General features: G+C 48.8%; 1 protein-coding gene across 5 annotated transcripts in view; it reads right to left on the reverse strand.

Moving 5' to 3' along the window:
- for (cGMP-dependent protein kinase for) overlaps positions 1-18304 on the reverse strand; it is a 148598-nt gene that overhangs the window by 40064 nt on the left and 90230 nt on the right. For 4 of the 5 annotated variants that reach the window (XM_089582191.1, XM_089582190.1, XM_089582194.1 and 1 more), the window contains exons 2-5: positions 4440-4606; positions 3427-3540; positions 1115-1220; positions 233-296 (exon numbers count right to left, since the gene is read on the reverse strand). In XM_089582191.1, coding sequence (XP_089438317.1) covers positions 233-296; positions 1115-1220; positions 3427-3540; positions 4440-4606 — 451 coding nt within the window. Of the gene's footprint in view, positions 1-232; positions 297-1114; positions 1221-3426; positions 3541-4439; positions 4607-7980; positions 8256-18304 lie in introns of those variants that run through there. The other variant, XM_089582193.1, reaches the window with a different exon arrangement.

An 18304-nucleotide genomic window follows, 5' to 3' on the forward strand; every position in this document is an offset into this window, starting at 1 on the left:
ACTTCTAGTTAGGTGATTGGAGTGATAATCTGAGCCATGCATGCCTGACTTTATGTTCCTCAAATAAAGTAAAGATTGTCGTTACTTGCAAGATGCAGTCACCTCAATTCAAATAACTGCAATTTCTAAAGCATGACTAAAAGATCATTTTCTGTGCATGATAACACAAAACACAATAAAAATGACTGTCTCAACAAAAATATGCTTGCAGTAATACAAGGGTATCACACACCTCTTCAAGGACATCAGAGATTTTGACAAGGGTTTCCTCTGGAAGCTTCCTGAATGTCGGCACACTAGAAGAAGGCAATTTGATGAGCATTATTACAGTCTATTCGAAATAAGCAGCAAAAAGCAGGCACAATAAATCTTAAGAACAAAATGCCACACAGTGCCAACTGTTAAAGAGGTGCACTACCCTTCAACTCCTGTACAGACCTCCGCTCAAGTACATTGCAATGTAAACTATCTGCTATGCCCGTGTGCACAGAAGACACCCTCACTGGCTTCTGGGCCTCTACCCAGGCAGCTGGCCTTGATAAGAATACTCAGCTGCTACCTACTGACACCTGATATACCGCCAACCAAGTGCCCCAGCTGACCCCCAACAATGCTGAGCAGGTTAAACCATCAGACACAGACCCAACACCTGATGCCCCACTTTTCCTCCCTTCTCTCCCTACACTTCCCATATTCAAGACTTGTCCTGACATTCAGACAACATATTTATTCATGGCCATAATGTCCAAGAAGTCAGACTAAAATGACCTCTTACATAAACTTTTGGGCAAAGAAACATACAAAAACACCACTCATATGTGAACTTTCTTTCAGTACTCTTTTTAAGTGAGTCTGCCATTCTATATTTGAACAGCAGTTGCAGATGTGTCTCTCAATCCCTTCTTATAAAAAAGTTTATGAGTCATGTGTGGACAGGTGGAAATAACTGAAAGAAATGGAATAAAAATATTTCAACAGACAATTCCAAGTAAGCTGCATACCTCAACCTGACTTGCAAGCTAAAAAGTGTAATGCTGTAGCAGACAGGCCATCCTGACAAAGTGAAGTAATAAAGATAAATCGCATTTCAGCACAATATAATTACTGCACTCACCTCTTAAGAAATTCAGTGTATTCAGACTGCCTGACCAGGCCTGTTCTCATCATGATAGTCTGGAAGCACTGCCTTTCAATGGCCCACAGCTTGCAATCACTGATTGCTGCAAGAGGTGACACAACCACAGACACACTATTTTAATGAACACAGTATCTTTATTATTATAGTCCACTAATAAAGGTCAAGCTAAAGAATATAATTTGGCTCATACTGCTCGAAAGACCTCGTAACAATAATTTACATTCTATGTGCTGCATTAACTTGTTCCCCATAATTTATTACTGATACTATGAAATATTCACTATAACCAGACTTAAAATTTACAGAAAGTTAATTCGAAAATGGATATCTAGGCTCAACCCCAAGGTAGAACATTCTAGTTTAAACTGTAAAGGTGTTGGCCAGCTATACATCTTTTCTTCATGGTCACTGCCTGCTAATGGATGGTGATGTTCCCTTGAAGAAGTTCTGCTTCTATTTTTTTCCTAAGATATTAGGCAATAGTGCAAATCTATTCCATAACTCAGCTACTTTGATGTGGCTCACCAGTGAACCACAAATATCAAATGGTCACATCACAAAGGATAAACTATCAAAAGGTTCATAACAACGTTAGTTTAACACCTGTGACAAGAGCCCTTTGTAAGCTCTACACAGCGGGCATTTAATGAACATTAATATAACAATGAGAACATCCCTCCACATCCATAATTCTGCACATATGACATACATTATAAACTGTGACATACAGCATTTATTTCAAAGGCTTCCAACTTATCTGCCAGGCTAGTTAGATTTTTCTCAGACATACGTAGGCAAAATTATTTCTGCATAATTTTCCTAACGAACCTGAAAAAACAGATAACCGTGCTTTTTTGGGGGGGTGACATAATGTGGTATTCCTGCACGGTCAAGTGACTTGGAATTTATCTTGGCTTTTTGTCAGCTTGAGCAACTGATTTACCAGTGACTGATACACTAACGGTTCTGAAGCCTTGCTATAACTGCTTTGCCAGTAATTAATTGTAGAAGGAAATGCTGTCAGCAATAGAACAAGTAACAGAAATTAAGTGATAGAACCGTTGAACAAAAATGTAAGTGGAAGTTTATTTCTAAAAGGAGGGTTGTCGTGTTATCGCTGGACTGTTGATCAAAAGTGTCAGAAATGAAGTGGTCTATGTGCTGACTATAGCGATGAAACTGCCGCTAACCTCTCGTGGTGGCCAGAACATGACACCTTTTCGTGACAGTTATGCACAGTTTCAAGCATCGTTACATGTGGCAGAGAAACGTGCTTAACCAAGTAACTGTCTAAGCAGGTGACGACAGTAAACAGCGCTACACTAGCAGACGATGTTTGGCTACGGGGTGCAGCGTTCTAGTCTAAAAGGCGTGTAGGTACCAAAGCAATACCTCGCAATGCACAACTGTGCTACTTAATCAAATGGTACGTACAACGCTCACCATGCCCCTGGCTCTCACACTTCGTTATTTCTCTGCTTTGACTGAGTGTAATGCCTACTCGATAGCCAGTTAGCTGGTAGCGTATATCAAGAAACTGGCCTTTTTTGTTAAAACTGAATTTGAAAAATTGAATTCATTGTACTATTGTTGGTGTTTTTTGGCTTAAACCAAAAAGTACAACCTTTAGCTATGAAAAATACAAAGGATAAGAGGCCACATCTTTGGAGCATTGTTGCATCTCAAATACTGCATAACACGGATATATACCACAGGCACTTGGTTGACATTGGCAAGCATGTGCTAGACATATGCATGTAAAAGAACCTCTGCTGCTTTCTAGTACAATTTTAATGTTTGGCTGTAAATAATGGTAGAAGCGCACGAGCAAAGGTTATCTGCTTAGATCGGGAGAGAGCAGAGATGTATATATTGCTTGTTACCTTAAGTTACTGTGCTCTAAAAAATGCCGGGTGCAATGATGTGGTATGGTTTGCTCAGAATGGCCATAGTCTATGCTCATAATACTTATTTTTGACACACTGTTCACACATTATACCAGCAACATGATCTGGATAGGATTTAGATGATCGACAATACATCCTTGCACTGCTACCTAGTCAAACATAGACATCGAAGAGATGTTTCCAGTATGTCAAAAGTTTTTCCATTGGTGTCCAAGACATATACATGGTTAACTGGGTCATTTCTATTGCATTTCCTGTAAACCCTTTTTTCTCTGCCTTCCCAATTTTCACCTACAGCCCCATTACACACTTTGAGTAGCCAATTCAGCAGCTTGCTAGCACGCCATATGCACCGAGTAGGAAAAGTACAACATTTCGCACCTTTTACTGTGGCTGTCCTGGTGCAGTTGTAGAGGATGGCCAGCTCACCAAACACTTTGCCAGGCCCCAGGGTGCAGAGGAATTTGCTTTCCTTTGTGACCTCCACTTTGCCCTCTGCAGAGTACAACAGAGATGCCATTACCCAGCTCACACAAAGGGCATTTCATTAACAGCGCACTAATTACTTATCTCCTGAATTACCACATCAATGTGCGTACAAGTGAAATAAAAAATGGCATACATCAGTGAAAGCACAAAAGGATAAATTTCATGCCCTGTTCTTATTAAAAACTGCGATGCATACATTGACTATTAAATGCACAAGAATAAGCTGATTTATAGTGCTACTAACAGGAAAGGTCAACAATTGCATTACAATTTGTGAAATGCTTCGTGTTCAGTGGATTGAAATGATAGTGCTTCAGTGTTGCAGTAAATCCTGTATAGGAGAAGCTCTTAATTCCTTCACTGAATGAATTACTATAGAACATTTAGAACTGCTAAATCACAATCACTGCAGCAACATTGTGCACCTGTTTTCACCTCAAGTGCTTATAACATTAGCACAGCTACACACAGAGTCAGTACTGACTTGCACATGGCTTGTTATGTCAAAATTTATCATTGTAGACTTTATTGATTTTTTAGTGCAGCGCTTTTTTCTATCGTATAAAGGGAGAAAACAAGAGGGCACATTCAACTTTGCGTATTCAGTCTAACCTAATCACAAGTAAACTGCAATACTTCGCCATTCTCAGACTGCTCTATTTTTGGTCAGTCTAATCAGAATCCTTTCGGTGAAATTTTAATTCCACATCGTTGTATGGCTCACCGTCTATCAGTTATCCGCACATCTTTAAACCAAATTTCTCTCTTATGACAACCATTTTTTTGTTTCTGTTTTGATGCTGTTAGTATTGTGTATATCTATTGCTTTGCATATTTATATGCACACATACACATGCACACACGGACACACACACACACGTACAACAACATATCAAAGGCCGCACCTTCCATGACATAGACGACAGAGCCGACATCGCCCTCCTTGATGATGAGGCTGTCCTGGGCATACTCAACAGGATACATGCAGTCAGTGATCTCCTTGATCTGCACTGTCTCCAGGTTTTTCATGAAGTCATTGTCTTGGATTGCCTGCTTAATAAGCTCCCGGGATCTGTGTAGGCAAAGAAGAAGCAAGCATGAGCTGTTGGTAATACATTTAGCCGTGCTGCTTTTATGTATTTTGTTTCATATTTTAGCAGAAGAGCAGCCTATGGAATTAGAATATTAATCAGAGACCGACCTTATCTCACTCTACTACGCCTTCATTCATAGCCATATCACATACTGCATCACATCATGGGATAACACTTACATCACACATTTATCACCCATCCAACATTTTCAAAACCAAGCTATTAGAATTAGCACCTTTAGTAACTACGTGCTGTGTATCGCCATTACTTGGTAAACATAAAATATTACTGATTTCTGATTTAATTAAATATTCTCTTGGCTTTGTAGCGTTTAAATTTCACAACAAGAAATTGCCGCTCACTTTGCTCAACCACAATCAACTTCCTCACCTCAAGCACACACACTTTGCATCTATGAACATTTACTTATTGCCTTATTCAAAGACTTACAATGGCAAACAGACTGTTAGCTTTTGCTCAAATTCAGATCGAAATATGTTTCCAAATTACGTTAAAGAATCCAGTTCACTACGCCTCTTGAAAAATAATTTGCATTCCCTTCTTTCTGGTACTTAATTTCAGATACTTTATTGTAATTTTGCTTTTGTTTACTAGTCAGCATCAATTTTTCTGATTTTCCTTTGTCTTTTCATGCTACTACGGCTGTTTTATCACTAATATATATTTTATGTTAGTACATAAGGGGATCTTTCTACAGTCTTTGGGTCTGGGATCCCTTTCTAAGCTTTGAATATGCACTGTAAGCATCAGTCACTGAATGCAATAGAACTTTCAGTCAATCAACAACAATGTGGTATGCATTACAATGAATATGGTGTGTGCTAAGCAGACTGGAATTCCAGTGATCAGAGAGAAATTCTTGAGAGAAAGCCTCATGGCTTTGCTGTCATCTCACCCCATTCCTCTGAGAGCAGGAAATACCACAGCAACCACCTCAAAAATTTCTAATTTACACAGACACGACCAACTGACATCATCTGCATTTTGCTGACCGATTTTGCCAAAAACTTGCCAATTATAGGCATGGTAACAAGAAAAGTATTAACAACGGACTACTTTTTTGTTGTGGAGGAATTCTGTGCAGCAGTACAGAATGTGGGCAAAGCTTTACTGCACACTTATGTTGTATCCGACTATCAGCATTTTTTTATGCCCTCTACATTCAGTGTAAGCAAAATATCACCACCTTTTGTTCTTGACATAGTGATTTGCACAAGTCCTGCAAGTCACACTGTCCCGTTAGCGTCAATATGAAGGTAATATATTTCGTGTTGGCCAACCAAAATAAATCATTTCTTTCTGGTGTCACGATACCCAGCTCTCTAAACAGAGTGGCGGTGAACAATACTAGGACGAAGCAGCCAGCTATATTTATGTATTTTGTCCTATCTTTTAGCAAATATATGAACTGCGGTAAAGCACTTCATCCAAGTAGGTTTGCCCAGAAGTGATCACCTTCATATTCATTCTGAGTGTATACATGTTCAAAGCACACATACAGTGCCGCAGCAACATACACCTTCATATCAGCCAGTGCATGACCTCTATAGTGCTTACTGCAGATATGCGATGCTACTGCCAGAGAGGACTTTCAGCACTGATTGCGTATCATTGCAAAAACTAGAATCTTACCTAAACAGGCACTTCTGCTTTCGGAACAACATCAAAATTGGGCTCCAGCGTTGCTTCTGATTTTATTCTCTGACCATCAGAAAATAATTGCAAGATGCAGTTACAACCACTTTTTCTGGGCAGTGTTGCACACTGATAGTGCTATGAAAACCACGGATGATGTGCATCACAGTACACTTAGCAGTAGATTGCAATATATCATATATATGATAGACATGCTGCATAAGCATGACCTCAGGAGCCGGCTAAAAAAAAATGCACATCTATCAAATCCAGCTCTCAGGAAACGCTGCATCTAGCATGTGCATCTTAAAGGAGTGCAGACAATTTCTGTGGCATGTTTTCTTCTCTACAATGTGTAAGACATGAATCATCATGTGGTATTAGTCTGCGACTGATATATAATTTATAACTGAATTTTTCTGTCATGCTGTTATGGTTTCAGCAGCTGACCGATGGCTGTGATGTCAAAGTGTGCTTACACGTCATATGAGGCATGGAACATTATTTTAATTTACTACAGTGCTGAAGCCAGCCTTCCTCAAGAGTCGGAATGACAAAAAATGCAGAAGCAGCGATTATATTGCAGTTTTTTCATGCCTCATGTGACCTAAAAATACACTTTAACGTCACAGTCATCAGTCAGCTGTTGAAACCAAAACAGCATGAGAAAGAAATTCGATTATAAATCATTTATCGGCCGTAGGAGAATGCCACATGGTCATCCATGTATAATAATGTCTTACGCACCATTACAAAGAAGAAAACACGCAAATAAAAGTTAGGTGCCTACACTCCTTTCACAGCCAGAGTCAGCAGCACTTAAAAAATGAGAAGGTTCGATAAATTACTCTTTTCAAACATAACTTTGTTTTCAGATGTAACACAGCGTGCAATGCGCAAGCGCACATGCGCTCTTAACGGATTTTCCCTCTCGCCGATGCATACGTTCCCGTTGGCTTTCCTCCTCGGGCGCGCTCGCTTTCACCGCTGTTCTGCCAGCCGGGAGGAGCGGCGTTTGGCGGGGAGCAGAGGCCGATTTGTTGGCGGCGTGCAGTCAAGGCAGCCGTGGCGACCAATTCTTTTCCTGCTTTTCCAAAGAGATGGGAGTCGTGCGTCCGGCAGTCGCAAAATATGTAACAGCGCACCAGCGACTCTCGCGAGAGAACAAGGCTGCGCGAAGCGGTTCGCATGAATGCCGCGGCAGTTCCCTCGCGTACGCGCCATGGGCCCTCGCACGCGCCTCCGCCGCTCGCGCCTCCGCCGGACAGCATGCGCGCAAGTCGCCCGATCTCCGGAAGCCGCCGTGTCGCGTCTCATATGCACGCGAGAGGCGGATCGTCGTGCACATTTCCTGCGCCCGCCATGTTCGATCACGTACTAAATTTAGCCCCCTCATACCGAGAAAGTGCCCGTAACGCGCATATGTATGGAAAGGCATATTACGGCTGTTTGGACATAGACATGCTCGTGGCGTCGCATCAGAACGTCGCATCTATCATCAAACTTATATCAGGTTGCGAAACTATTCTAAAGTTATGACCCAATCAGCGGCGGATTTTCCGGCAGAATCTCGAAAGAGGCGGCAAGAGGAGGCGCGCTTAATTCTTCAACCTTCGCTAATAAATAAGTTCACTGGTTAGTGAGGGAAATGTTTAGCTCAGAGATTGTTTTTTGAGGAAAGGAAATGGTGCAGTACCTGTCTCCCACCGGTGGACACTTGCCACGCCGTAAGGGAAGGCATAACGGAGGAAGCGAGAGAAGGAGGGAAGAAAGGTGAAAGAGTGGGGTGCTCCTCCTGAGATTTCTCGTTCTGGGAGGAAAAAGGGAGGAACGTGGAAAATCACGGGAATGGAGGTCGCTCCCCTTCATACGATCAAATCCGTCCATTGAACTATAAACAGTCTCACAGCTCATCGCGTGGTAAAAGCCGCCGCAGCGAGAAAATGGCCGCGCGCGCGGAATAAGCGGCACACGCACATCACGTGGTCTCCTCGATTTGGCTGTACTTTCTGCACCAGTTCAGGCGGCGCTGCGCTCGCATCCTCGATTTGCCAGTGACAGCTAGCGCCAGCTGAACTTCGGCACTCGATTTGATGTAGTGCTGCACGAGTTCTCCTGCACTTTTGCACTAGCCTCCCGGCGAGTTCTGTTCTCGTGCAAGTAGTGCGAGGTGCTTGGCGCGCTCCGTAGCAGACGGCTCCGCGACCACGCTTGTTTTAGTGAGCGGCGTTGAGACCATGCTTGAGACGGCTGCATACCCGTGCTAGACGCGGCATCTGCACCGTGCTGGCACTAAACAGCTGAAATGAAAGTGCGCATACGTGTGTGTGTATACGCGCGTGTGTGCTTGCCTGTGTACGTGCGTAAGCGACTGGAGGGCATATGGCGCACTGCGTATGGGTTCTCATCTTTCTGTCCAGCCTCGCATGTGGTTTGCATGATCTCTCTTTTGTGTGCAAATATTACTATTACTCGCAGCACGGCGGAGCATTTGCATAAAAGGCTGATGGTGAGATGTTTTTTTAATGAGTGGTCGCAACGTTTGTGATGACTCGCTACGACATCAGTATGCCTCCGCTTGCAGCGATCGACTGGCCTTGAGGTAAAAGGCCCAACTCCATCGGCACTTTTCGGCACGCGTCCTGCGCGCTTGGGGGCCCACGCGTCGGCCGCCGCCGAGCGCGTCCACGACGCTCGCATCCGACAGTGCCAGATATCGGCGCTAGCGCGCGCGTCGGAGGCGGGGTCCGGTTTACAACAATCGGAGGACTGCGGGGCTCTCGGGGACTCTTTTCTTCATGGCTGGAAGCTCTTTCAGGTTCCCCAAATTTTCTTTAAATCCTTGCAGCTCCTCAACCATCTTTTGTTCACGGCTTGACATTTTTCCAGTCGGCTCGCGAGGGGAGCGAGCCAGCACCAGGACCATGGAGATGCATGCCACTTTTCGACGCCGTCGCGGCGCGTGCTCGGCGCTTACGTAGGGCCTTGGAGGGCCGATGGAGTTGTCGGCCGCCGCCGAGCGCGTCCACGACGCTCGTATCCGACAGTGTCAGATATCGGCGCCTGCGCGCGCGTCGGAGGCGGGGTCCGGTTTACGACAATCGGAGGACCGCGGGGCTCTCGGGGACTCTTTTCCTCATGGCTGGAAGCTCTTTCAGGTTCCCCCAAATTTTCTTGGAATCCTTGCGGCTCCCCAACCATCTTTTGTTCACGTCTTGACATTTTTTCAGACGGCTCGCGAGGGGAGCGAGCCAGCACCAGGACCATGGAGATGCATGCCACTTTTCGACGCCGTCGCGGCGCGTGCTCGGCGCTTACGTAGGGCCTTGGAGGGCCGATGGAGTTGTCGGCCGCCGCCGAGCGCGTCCACGACGCTCGTATCCGACAGTGTCAGATATCGGCGCCTGCGCGCGCGTCGGAGGCGGGGTCCGGTTTACGACAATCGGAGGACCGCGGGGCTCTCGGGGACTCTTTTCTTCATGGCTGGAAGCTCTTTCAGGTTCCCCCAAATTTTCTTGGAATCCTTGCAGCTCCCCAACCATCTTTTGTTCACGGCTTGACATTTTTCCAGTCGGCTCGCGAGGGGAGCGAGCCAGCACCAGGACCATGGAGATGCATGCCACTTTTCGACGCCGTCGCGGCGCGTGCTCGGCGCTTACGTAGGGCCTTGGAGGGCCGATGGAGTTGTCGGCCGCCGCCGAGCGCGTCCACGACGCTCGTATCCGACAGTGTCAGATATCGGCGCCTGCGCACGGGCGCTAGCGCGCGCGTCGGAGGCGGGGTCCGGTTTACGACAATCGGAGGACCGCGGGGCTCTCGGGGACTCTTTTCTTCATGGCTGAAAGCTCTTTCAGGTTCCCCCAAATTTTCTTGGAATCCTTGCGGCTCCCCAACCATCTTTTGTTCACGTCTTGACATTTTTTCAGACGGCTCGCGAGGGGAGCGAGCCAGCATCAGGACCATGGAGATGCATGCCCCTTTTCGACGCTCGTCGCGGCGCGCGCTGGGCGCGCAGGCGCTCCGCGCGCACGCTGTGGACGTGTTCATGGAGTTGGGGCCTCGTCCGCCATGTCGTACTGCCGCAGCGCCGAATAGTGAACTAGATAGGGGTAGTGGGGCGAGGGAGGCCGGAAAGCAGCGGAGCCGGTGAGGTGAAAACCACGGAAATCTTGAGCTGCCGCGTGGTGGCGCTAGTGCGCCTTTCACCTGCAAGCCGCGCGCCGCGTCCTGCCGCGAGCAATGGTATGTTTCACGGCTGCATGCAGTTTTCCGTGTGCGTTTCGCGTTTTTTTTTTTCTGCTGTACACAGAGATCAAATTGTGAGATGACAGACACTAAGCAAATAGATAAGCAAATGGGGAGCGTCAGTGCATAGCACAGAACCCTAAGTAATAGCAAACCAATTCACAGGACCAAACGGCTCACCAACAACAAAGAATTAATCTCATATACGGGCCGTTCATTCTTTGTAGCCGCATTCAGCTCAGCAAACTTTGTCGCACGCAAATCGAGGCCTCAGCTGGGAGACCTTTCGCAGACATCACTGTCATGATACGCATTCAGTATTGTTGAACCCTGAGCATACTGATCCGATGAGTGGACGAACTTTGCGGAAAGCAAGCGCGCATGCGCACAGTGCGCGCAGCACGGCTCCAGCCTCCTTCAGATGAAGGGAACTGCGGCGCCGCCGGCCGGTGTCCTTGCAAACCGCCTCGGCGCGCCGCTCGCCCCACTACCCCTATCTAGTTCACTGTAGTTTTGCGAGAATTTGTATTTCTGCAGTTGCAGTTATGTTTTAGGGCTAACACTAGTCAAGCCAAGTACGATACTGCTGTCTTCCCATCATTCCATGCACGGTGGATGAAGTGCCCAATGCTACTAGAAGTGCCCTATAAGAAACTCGCATAGACTGTGGCGCCAGCTCTCCGTCAAGGTAGTGTTTAGAAACTCTATGGTGGGCACTGGTCGATCGGCACCGATGCAAACGAGTGAGCGAGCTACGGTGATACACTGATACGCATTTAACATGGGCCGAAAAGATTAAAACAACAAAAGAAATTGGTGCACGGCGCCATGTGGGTGGTCGATTGCTTCTCCATCCTCCGTTGCTGCTGACGTCACGACCAAATGAAATAAGAAATGAAATGAACTGTTGCAAAACACGGCCCCTTGTCAAATCACGCTTGGATAACAGTAAAATTGGCAGTGGCTTAGCTCGGCTATGCCAGGATATACGTGGCGAGAGTACGGTATATCCCTGGTTACGTCTAGTCACACACGTCACACGTAAATCCAAACGGATTGTTCGTGAAGTCCGCTTCACACGGGCTCGTGGCACTGGAACTTTCAGTCGATCTGATCACGTGGTCAGTCACGCGCCGTCCCTTCACGTCCTCTTCTTCTTCGGTCGTATCCATGGGCGTCCGGAGGGGGGGGGGGGGGCAAGGGGGGGCGGCTGCACCCCCCTGGAAAATCACTCACTCGAACCGTGAGTGATGTCCGCACGCCAGGGGCGGTGGTGCGCTCAGCCAAAAGGGTAAAGCAGCCCCGCTTCCACGCTTCGGGTCACGTCTGCGAAATGCCGCGTCCGGGCGGGCGTCGTTCCGCCGTTTTCAAACCACGCCATCGTTAGCTCTACTAAAAGGCGACCTGTTGCAGACATACAGCGGCATCAGCGAGCATGTGTTTGAGCCTTCTTACGATCGGTGTCTGTTTCTTTGATCTCTAGAGAGATAGCGGCACGGAGGCAGACAGTGCACAGAGCATCTTGTTTTCGCCTTCGTCGCTCGCTATAATCAGGATACGTTCGTACGCCGGCCACCGATGAATTCTTCAGGAGGGAAGGACAAATCAGCCGTATCCACCCCCGCTTTGTCGGGCTGCTCAGGGTCAAGCGGGCGGTGGGTTGGCGCCGCAGCCGCCGCTCGCTGTCTCCTCCGATCCACGGGAGAGCGCAGTTCGGTAGAAGCGCCGCTTTCAGAATCTTCGGCAAAGGGGATTAGCTGCTTTTGTTCACGGCGACGCAGTCTCCAGAGGCGCCCCCACACCAGCGTTTCTTGCGTCTTCTCCGAAAACCAGCGCCTTTGGTCAACGCAGACCGATGGCGCCTGCTAACCTCTGGCTGGGTCTCAAATCACAACAGCGCCCATGTACTGTGCGTGTCAGTGCACGGTAAAGAGACCCAGACCCAGGTGGTCGCCATTATCCGGAACTCTGTACTACTCCGTCCCTCATAGCCTGATGCGTTTTGGGGCTCTGAACCCCATAAAAACACAACAACAAATTTTCCGACCGGAGTGGCGAGTGTTCCTTCCCCTCGGAAGTCGCGCGGCGTTCCTTTCACCCCCCAAAGTGCGCATTCGGGGATATTGCGGCAAGTAAGCCCTTGCACGTGTGCGCGCCTCTGTGTTTGTGCTTCGGTGTTTTTAGTGGCCGGTTGTCAACGAAGGTCAGAACAACCAAGACAGCGGACGAGAAAACGACGAGCGGCGAGCAGTGTGTGTGCGGTTGCTCGACTGTGCGGATGCGCGAGCAAGATGGAGCGAGGTGTTTGTTGTATATATAGTTGTCTTTTGTTTTCAACGTACGCGTTCAACCGTTTTTCCATTCAATGTGTATGATGAGTATGCACCGAGAGCGTGTAGTGAAGCACAGAAATGAATTTATCACCCGTGTAATTACACAATTCGCCCAGAAAAATCCGAGGCGCCTACAGTTGCTGTTCAAGGAAGACTGACTGAGTGACTGTAGTTGCGTGTTTGTGAACATATTGTGCTGTGTGCTGGTCATCAATCCGGGTGAGTCGAGAACCCGTATGCAGCAAGACTGAGCACTTCTCCACGAAGTGATAGTATCTTTTTGTATTTTTTATTAATTTTAATTGTTTTTTCGTTGATAAACTTTAATGTATCTCTCCTAGCCGCGCTTTAATTTGCTGTTTGTAATTTTTCTTTCATGTGCGTATTTTACTTATTTTTTTATTTATATATAAATAAATAAATTTACTCCGCAAATAGTGCCTTTATGCTACGAATATACCCCCCCCCCCCTCCGGCGCCAACAACCAATGGGGCCCCCCCTGCAAAAAATTCTGCGGACGCCCTTGGTCGTATCCAACTCGCCCTGGTTTTCCAGTAGGGCCAGGGCACGCTGCTGATTCCGCTTCACGTCCTGGCGTCTGCGCTTGGCGATGCGCTCTTCTGTTCGAGTGTCTCCGCATCTCTCTTGGCGCTGCTCCGCTCGTTCTTCCTTGCCTGGACGGCTAACTGCCAGGCTACCACCTCGAGGTCCGACGACTCGAGTTTCTCCCGTCTCCTGCGCCGCACAGCGTCGGCCTCGCTCTCCTAGGCCGCCATGACAGTGTGTTTTTTCCACCGCCGCATCACTATCATTTATACACCGCGACCCTCCTCCTCCCTTTCCGCGCATGCGCAGTAGAGCACGGCGCGCCAGCTGCGTGTCGCGCATGCGCAGTCTCTCGGTCGGAGGCGAGCGGCGCGGCGCAGCAGCTGCGCGGCTGTGACGTCACTCCGCTCCTCGCGCATGCGCACAAGTGGCGCCCAAGGCCCGCAGCGAAACGGCGAGACTGCGGGTAATGTAGCTCTCGCTACAAAAACCACCTGTGCCTTTAAAAGCGTACACTGCCTACATGACCACGAAGAGCGTAAACTGCATCTATAGCCGCGTAGATGACGGGATGGGTCATACGCGTTGTCCAGGTGAGCTTTGATGAATAGGAAGGACAAAATGAAATAGATCATATCCTCAGCAAAATACGGGAGATTTTGTAGTTGGTCGATGTGTATTTCTGCAGTAGCCGCAACAGGAGCTGCGCGTGGTTCAATGCAAAATTTTTAGCGTTTTGAGTACGCAAATGACAAAGGACATTAAAGCTGGAGAGGGGATTAGAATTGAGACACGCACTGGTTCCTAAGGCTGGAGCACACCATGAAATTGCACACGTAAGACCCTCCCTCACTGCCAAGCAATAGCGACAGGGACGCATAAAGCGAACGCGCAGTGTAACACCGTCCGGGACAAGCTAGCTTCTTTTTCCTTTTTAAATTTCCTTCACGCCTTTGTTCAGGCGGAAAGACAATTACCAACACGGAATACAGATGTGGTCCTCTTAGGCAGCGCACGGGAAAGTAGATACACTTGGAGAAATTAACACAAAGTGACACACGCGACCTTTTAATTTCTTCGTGCGCAAGAAAAGGTGAACTTCGTCATCCGGACAGTGCACTTAGTTCGCCGCTGAAGTGGTTCCGACGATCCGTCTGCATGCACTGCGGAAAGGCAGAAAGGACGAAGTTATCGAAGTCTACTTTGGTAGCAATCTCCAGAAAGGGCCACAGCCAGCAAACTTGCTTCGAGCTTTGCGTCGAAGCCACCTTTCTATCTCCGTGCCGCTGAAAGTCAAGCTAGCATCAGGCCAGCATCAGGCAATAGTGAGTTATAAAATAGGGGGACTCCATCGATGAGGGGGACAGGGGAATAGCGGTGGGCCAGTGTGCATGCGCAGCACAATAATGTCTCGGGTTATTGTCCTGCGCATGCGCACTGGTGCCACGCTACTCCCCTGCCCCGCTAACCGATAGGGTTCCCCTATTACGAAACTCCCTAACGCCTCATTAGGCAAAATAGCCAATTTTTTTCTGAAGGCTTGGTGCAAGTAACCAACGTTTTCTCAACAGTTTCTCGGAAACCTGCAAAATTCCTGTGTGGAAAATTTAACACAGCTGAGCTGACGCCTCTCAGTTATTCATAATCATGCGGTAACAGCTAAGCACAGGTTAGTGTCGACTGGCGGAGGCAACCTGTGCGCTACGCACATGTTTGCTGCCGCACTGCTAGTCAAGTTAGCAGACGGCTTTATCACTGACAGAACGTCCGTCGCTTGTGCCCTACTCTCGGCTAGGAGACAGGCCGACCATCCCCCCCCCCCCCCCCCCCCCTCCTTGCACTATGGATGTTACCTCGGAAATAGCCACTCCTCGCTCAATAACGGACAAAACACGAAGCTCTTTTCGTCGGCTTTTCTCAAAACTCGTCTCTGATCTTTTCTTGTCCGTTTTCTCGCAGAAACTGAGGGTATGAAGTCAAGCTTCAGGCGGTAGACAGACTCAAGCTTCGCAGGAAACGCCGGACGACTTTGTTCATAATTACTGTCAACGAAGCGGTCTCTACAAGGGAATTCGACAGCGCACAAGTTGCCCGCTTTGGTAGCGCGGCACAGCTAGATCCATACTTTGCGGAGCTTATCGTCTGTCAGCACTGATGCCTGCGTGCGTGCGTCGTTCGGCGACGTTTGCAATTCATCCAAGCTCTGTCACTTGCTTCGATCGACAGGCGTAAACAAGGAACACTGAATACTGAGGTGACACGGAAGCAAAACGACGGGGAAAAAAAAAAGAAAGAAAAGAACGCAGTTAACGGACCCGCCACGGTGGCTCAGTGGTCGTCTACCGAGCCGGAGTACCCGGGTTCGAACCCGACCGCGGCGGCCGCGTTTCGATGCAGGCGAAACGCAAAAGGCGCCCGTGCGCTGTGCGATGTCAGTGCACGTTAAAGATCCCCAGGTGGTCGAAATTATTCCGGAGACCTCGATCCACTACGGCACCTCTTTCCCTCTTCTTTCACTCCCACCTTCCTCTCTTTCCTTACGGCGCGGTTCAGGTGTCCGCCGAGATATGTGAGAAAGATACTACGCCATTTCCATTCCTCAAAAACCAATTTACCACTTTTAGTTAACGGGACAAGCTAGGGGAACATAACGCCACATTCGCCGCTTTCGGCATACAGGAGCCGCCGTGCTCTAGGTGCGCCAGTACGCAAATAAATGATTCGGTTTACTGCTTTCCACCTGTTCCTACATCTGAACGCTGTGTCTGGCTCACCGCTCTCAGGGTTCCAGGTTTCATTTCAGTCCATAGAAGATCAACGGCGCAACTTTTGTCATGTATTGTAGAAAGCGTTCACGTTAAGATCTGGTGTTAATATGTTCGTGATGGCGAACTAACTCCCCAGGCGCGTGTGCATTCTTTATGACAGCCAGACACAGCTGTCTGCTATGAGCCGCCGGACGGATAAATGATTGCGCCAACAAACAAACATGTGGAACGAACAGCCAAAATTCTCTCAGCTGCTTTACTGATCGGGACTCCTAGTCCTAAAGAGCGACAGCCAATTTGTACCAGAGAAAGAGTCAATAATTAGGGTATAGTAATATTCAATCAATGAACAGCCTTGAGCCTCGTTCATGTGCCCGGAATGAAATGCGCAGTTTAAAATAAAACGAACAAACGCACAACTTGCAATGCAAGACGTCGAGCCCTTAGCGGCGCCGCCCCGTGACGACGCAAAAATTACGCAACACCTTCGCTGTGAATGCCGTGCTGCATTTAACACCACCAGTACACACGGCCCACACGACAAAATCCCATGAGCTACCGAAGGGTACCGCACTGAATTCCGCGGCCCGCGAACACGCAGTGCGACTGTCGACGACCATCGGATAAATCGCTCGAGCGAGACTTTCCAACACATTTGGCATGCTTGTAATGAGAGCATGGACAAATTTAAAGGATAGGGCGCCTGACCCGTGATGGAGAATTTTTTGAAGAAAATCTCCATTTTGCTCTCATTTTATGGTCAAAGAAAGTTAAGAAAAAAAAAGGCAGAGCGCATAGGATCGCTTCCTCCAAGAGTCGCCCGTAAACCCGCTATACTGTCCGAGTGCCGAAACACAATTTGCAGCGTTCGCGAACCGTTGGTTAGGTATCAATCCTCGAGTGCGCATCAAGCTAGCGAACCATCGACTTCAGAGCTACAGCAACGCTCACCGCCCCTTCAGAATGCGCCGCCTGTCGCGGACCGTGGCCAGCAGCAGAATGACGACGTCGAGAGGGCAGGAAGCTGGAGCAGCGTCAACAACGACAGCGTCAGCTGCCGGAACTGAGGGGGACAACCTCAGCACGCGGCCTGCGGAGCTGCAGCCACAGTGCGAGTCGACGGAGAAATCCGCAGGACAGGGCAGCCAGCAGTTGCGGCGCATGGCCAGGGCAGAGCGCCGACCAAAGAGCAGCACAGTGACGATGTGCACGCGGACTATCGCCGCCAGCGAGGCTACAGCTAAACAGGCGCCGCAAGTCAAAACACCTTTCGTGGTCGCTGCGTCCGCTCAACGTTCTGCTATACAGCGTATCTGTGCATGACGTGACGCGGTCGCGTTTGCCACAAACGGTCGCCGATCTGGGGGCCACAGTTAAATACATGAGCATGCGCTGATTGACGGCTCGCGATATTAGGCTGTACGTTTGTGTGTTCACTGCGCATTAGTTAGCCAAAGGGGGAAACCACCCCCGAGGACAGTTTTGCGCTCCAAATAGCACACATGTGCTCCCGCCCGCCGAGGCAAGCAGAGGTCACCAGAAACTCTACAGAATAATCTGCTTGCGAAGAATCCACCCCACTTGGTTTCGACAAACAATACACGTTGGCGTTTTTCCCGACTCCAATTCACCCACCTGCCTCTATGCCACTGTAATAAAGGTTAACCTGCACCAAAGACCCGCTTTATAGCGAACCCAATTCCCAGGCACGCCGGCCAAACAAAGGACGGCAGCGCGGGCACTTCGTGTCGTAGCCATTGCCGCTGAAGCGTCGTAGGCACAGCCCTGCACGGGTGGAACGCTGCGCCTGCAGCAGGACGTGGCGGCGGGAGCGGGGAGGGGGCGGACACAGGGGCGCGTCCAAATTTGTCCGAGCTGCCCGCGGCTCGCTTCTTCCTCCACGCGACAAACAACTGCGCCGTCAGCTCCTCCATCTCAGCTGTGTTCCTCCAGAGAGAGGCAGGCCGACAGAAACGCGCAGCGGGCACATTCCGCGAGCAGTCGGGTTCTTCGGTGGAAAAAGCCGCAACGGAGAGGGAGACCGAGCTGGCTGGGCGCCGCACACGCGAGCAGGCGCGCTGCCCGCCTGGATTCCCGGTGCCATGCAGGGTTAGGGCCGCGGTGCTC

The sequence above is a fragment of the Amblyomma mixtum genome, chromosome 3 (assembly GCF_055824585.1).
Source record: "Amblyomma mixtum isolate Tamu chromosome 3, ASM5582458v1, whole genome shotgun sequence".
Classification (NCBI taxonomy): domain Eukaryota; kingdom Metazoa; phylum Arthropoda; class Arachnida; order Ixodida; family Ixodidae; genus Amblyomma; species Amblyomma mixtum.